This window comes from Mesitornis unicolor, unplaced genomic scaffold (genome assembly GCF_000695765.1).
Source record: "Mesitornis unicolor isolate BGI_N332 unplaced genomic scaffold, ASM69576v1 scaffold35312, whole genome shotgun sequence".
Lineage (NCBI taxonomy): Eukaryota > Metazoa > Chordata > Aves > Mesitornithiformes > Mesitornithidae > Mesitornis > Mesitornis unicolor.
In genome coordinates, this window is record NW_010171837.1 from 5,457 (window position 1) to 7,173 (window position 1,717).

Genomic DNA, 1,717 nt, shown 5'->3' on the forward strand with positions numbered 1-1,717 from the left:
GCCCGGTCCCTGCGGCTGTGGGCACGGTCAGAGGGAAGGCCTGGATACAGCTGGAGAGCCCAGCCCGGCAGCAAACCGCAGCACCGACCTGCGAACCTCCCCAGCGGGATCCGGCTGATCATGGCAGCAGATTTCTGAGGGTCGCTCCAGTTAATTCTCCCCATGTTGGTCATCACCACGGTGGGGTTCACAGTGTTCACCCTGATCTGGGACCAAGAGCAACAAACAGTTGAACCCGACTGCTCCCAGAGGATCTGCTCGGGCGCAGCTTTCACACTCTTCTGTCAGGAAGACTCCTACCTTGTGGGGTCCCAGCTCCATGGCCATTACCTTGCTCAGCATATCCAAAGCACTTTTTGTGGAACCTTCAAGAGAAGGGAAAATCAGAGGCGTTTCAGTGTGTTGCACTGGTCTGGGACACACAGTGTTTCACTGCCCAGAACTGGCAGCCTGGGGCTGTGGGTCTGCAGTCAATAGTGAGAGCAGCACTGCTAAGGCTACGCGTACTTACAGTACACGGCGTGGTCCCGCAGCGCGCGCTGAGAGGCCTGGCTGGAGACGTTCACGATAGCGCCTGGCACCCCCTGCGCAATCATCTGCCGAGCTACAATCTGGGGAGGGAAGGCAGCAAAAAAGGTGCCAGAATCGTAACAGGAGAAATCATTATTTCATTCAGCAAAAAAGGCTATTACGGTAGCCAAAAGAGCAAAAACATCTGGAGGAAGCAAGTCCTCACTGCCTTCCACTTGCAAGAGACAGAGTCAAAGCAAGAGAGGGCCGGGGCCGCACAAGCTGTCAGGTTAATTTGGGACAGGTCCCCTTAGCCCCCGCAGCGGACGCGTCTCCCTGCTGTGCAGAGCTGCTCAGTCCCTGCTGTTCATGGAGACAATTGCAGTGGCAACCCTTCCTCACCTGGGAAACGTGAAGCACAGCCCGGAAATTCACATCAAGAGACCTACAAATAAATAAAATGTAGAAGTTACAGCGTGGTGGCAGCCTAGGCCAGAGAGGAGTCGTTTTGGGAGGCAGCAGAGGACGCGTGCTGCCGGTATCTTGGAAGCACCGGTGGTACTGAGAGCGTGGGCAAACACCGAGCTGAGCGGCGAGCAAGGGCGACTGCCAGCAGTGACCTGCTCGCTGCACGTCGGCTGTTCAGTGTGCAGGGGAGGCATCGTCACCTTTCTAGCAGGACTCTGATCTTTAGCAGACTAACGTAGGTCTTTATTAAAGTTTAAACAGTGAGCCCTGGGCCTCAGCCAGTGACTTGTGTCAGGTCGATCAAACCCTTCACAAGGCTTTAAAATAGCAACTAAATCTGCTGTAAGATCTGCAGCCTTTCCTCACTTTGCCACGTAGTGCTTCCTTGGTCAGGTTTTTACCTGCTAGTTCTGCAGACTGAGCTTACTCTGTATCCCAGGCACAGATTAATCCTTCGTTACTGACCCGCAATGGCCGTTCTTCATGGCTCGGAAGCAGACTCACCATACCCCGCATCCTAGAGCTTGGATCCCATGGATCTTCTGGGAAAAGCGATGTCGTGCTACTGCAATGAGCAAACTTGACTTCCCACTGTGACAGTTCTGTACTCCCTCACCTGGTGCTGTTTTCTCTGTATCTGAGTTGTCTCACCTGAGCAGAGACTGAGCTGGGGCTGACCGGGCGTGCGGGCTGGGGGGCAAGCACACACCCCCACCCCAGAGCACCCCTGGCCACATCC

General features: G+C 55.2%; 1 protein-coding gene across 1 annotated transcript in view; it reads right to left on the reverse strand.

Annotated features, from left to right (window-relative positions):
* The window catches only part of DCXR (dicarbonyl/L-xylulose reductase), a 2,190-nt gene extending 727 nt beyond the window's left edge, over positions 1–1,463 (reverse strand). The window contains exons 1-5 of the mRNA XM_010180164.1: positions 1,444–1,463; positions 913–955; positions 512–611; positions 301–365; positions 89–206 (exon numbers count right to left, since the gene is read on the reverse strand). Of these exons, the coding sequence (XP_010178466.1) occupies positions 89–206; positions 301–365; positions 512–611; positions 913–955; positions 1,444–1,463 (346 nt within the window). The remainder of the gene's footprint in view (positions 1–88; positions 207–300; positions 366–511; positions 612–912; positions 956–1,443) is intronic.
* Between the last annotated feature and the right edge of the window lie 254 nt (positions 1,464–1,717).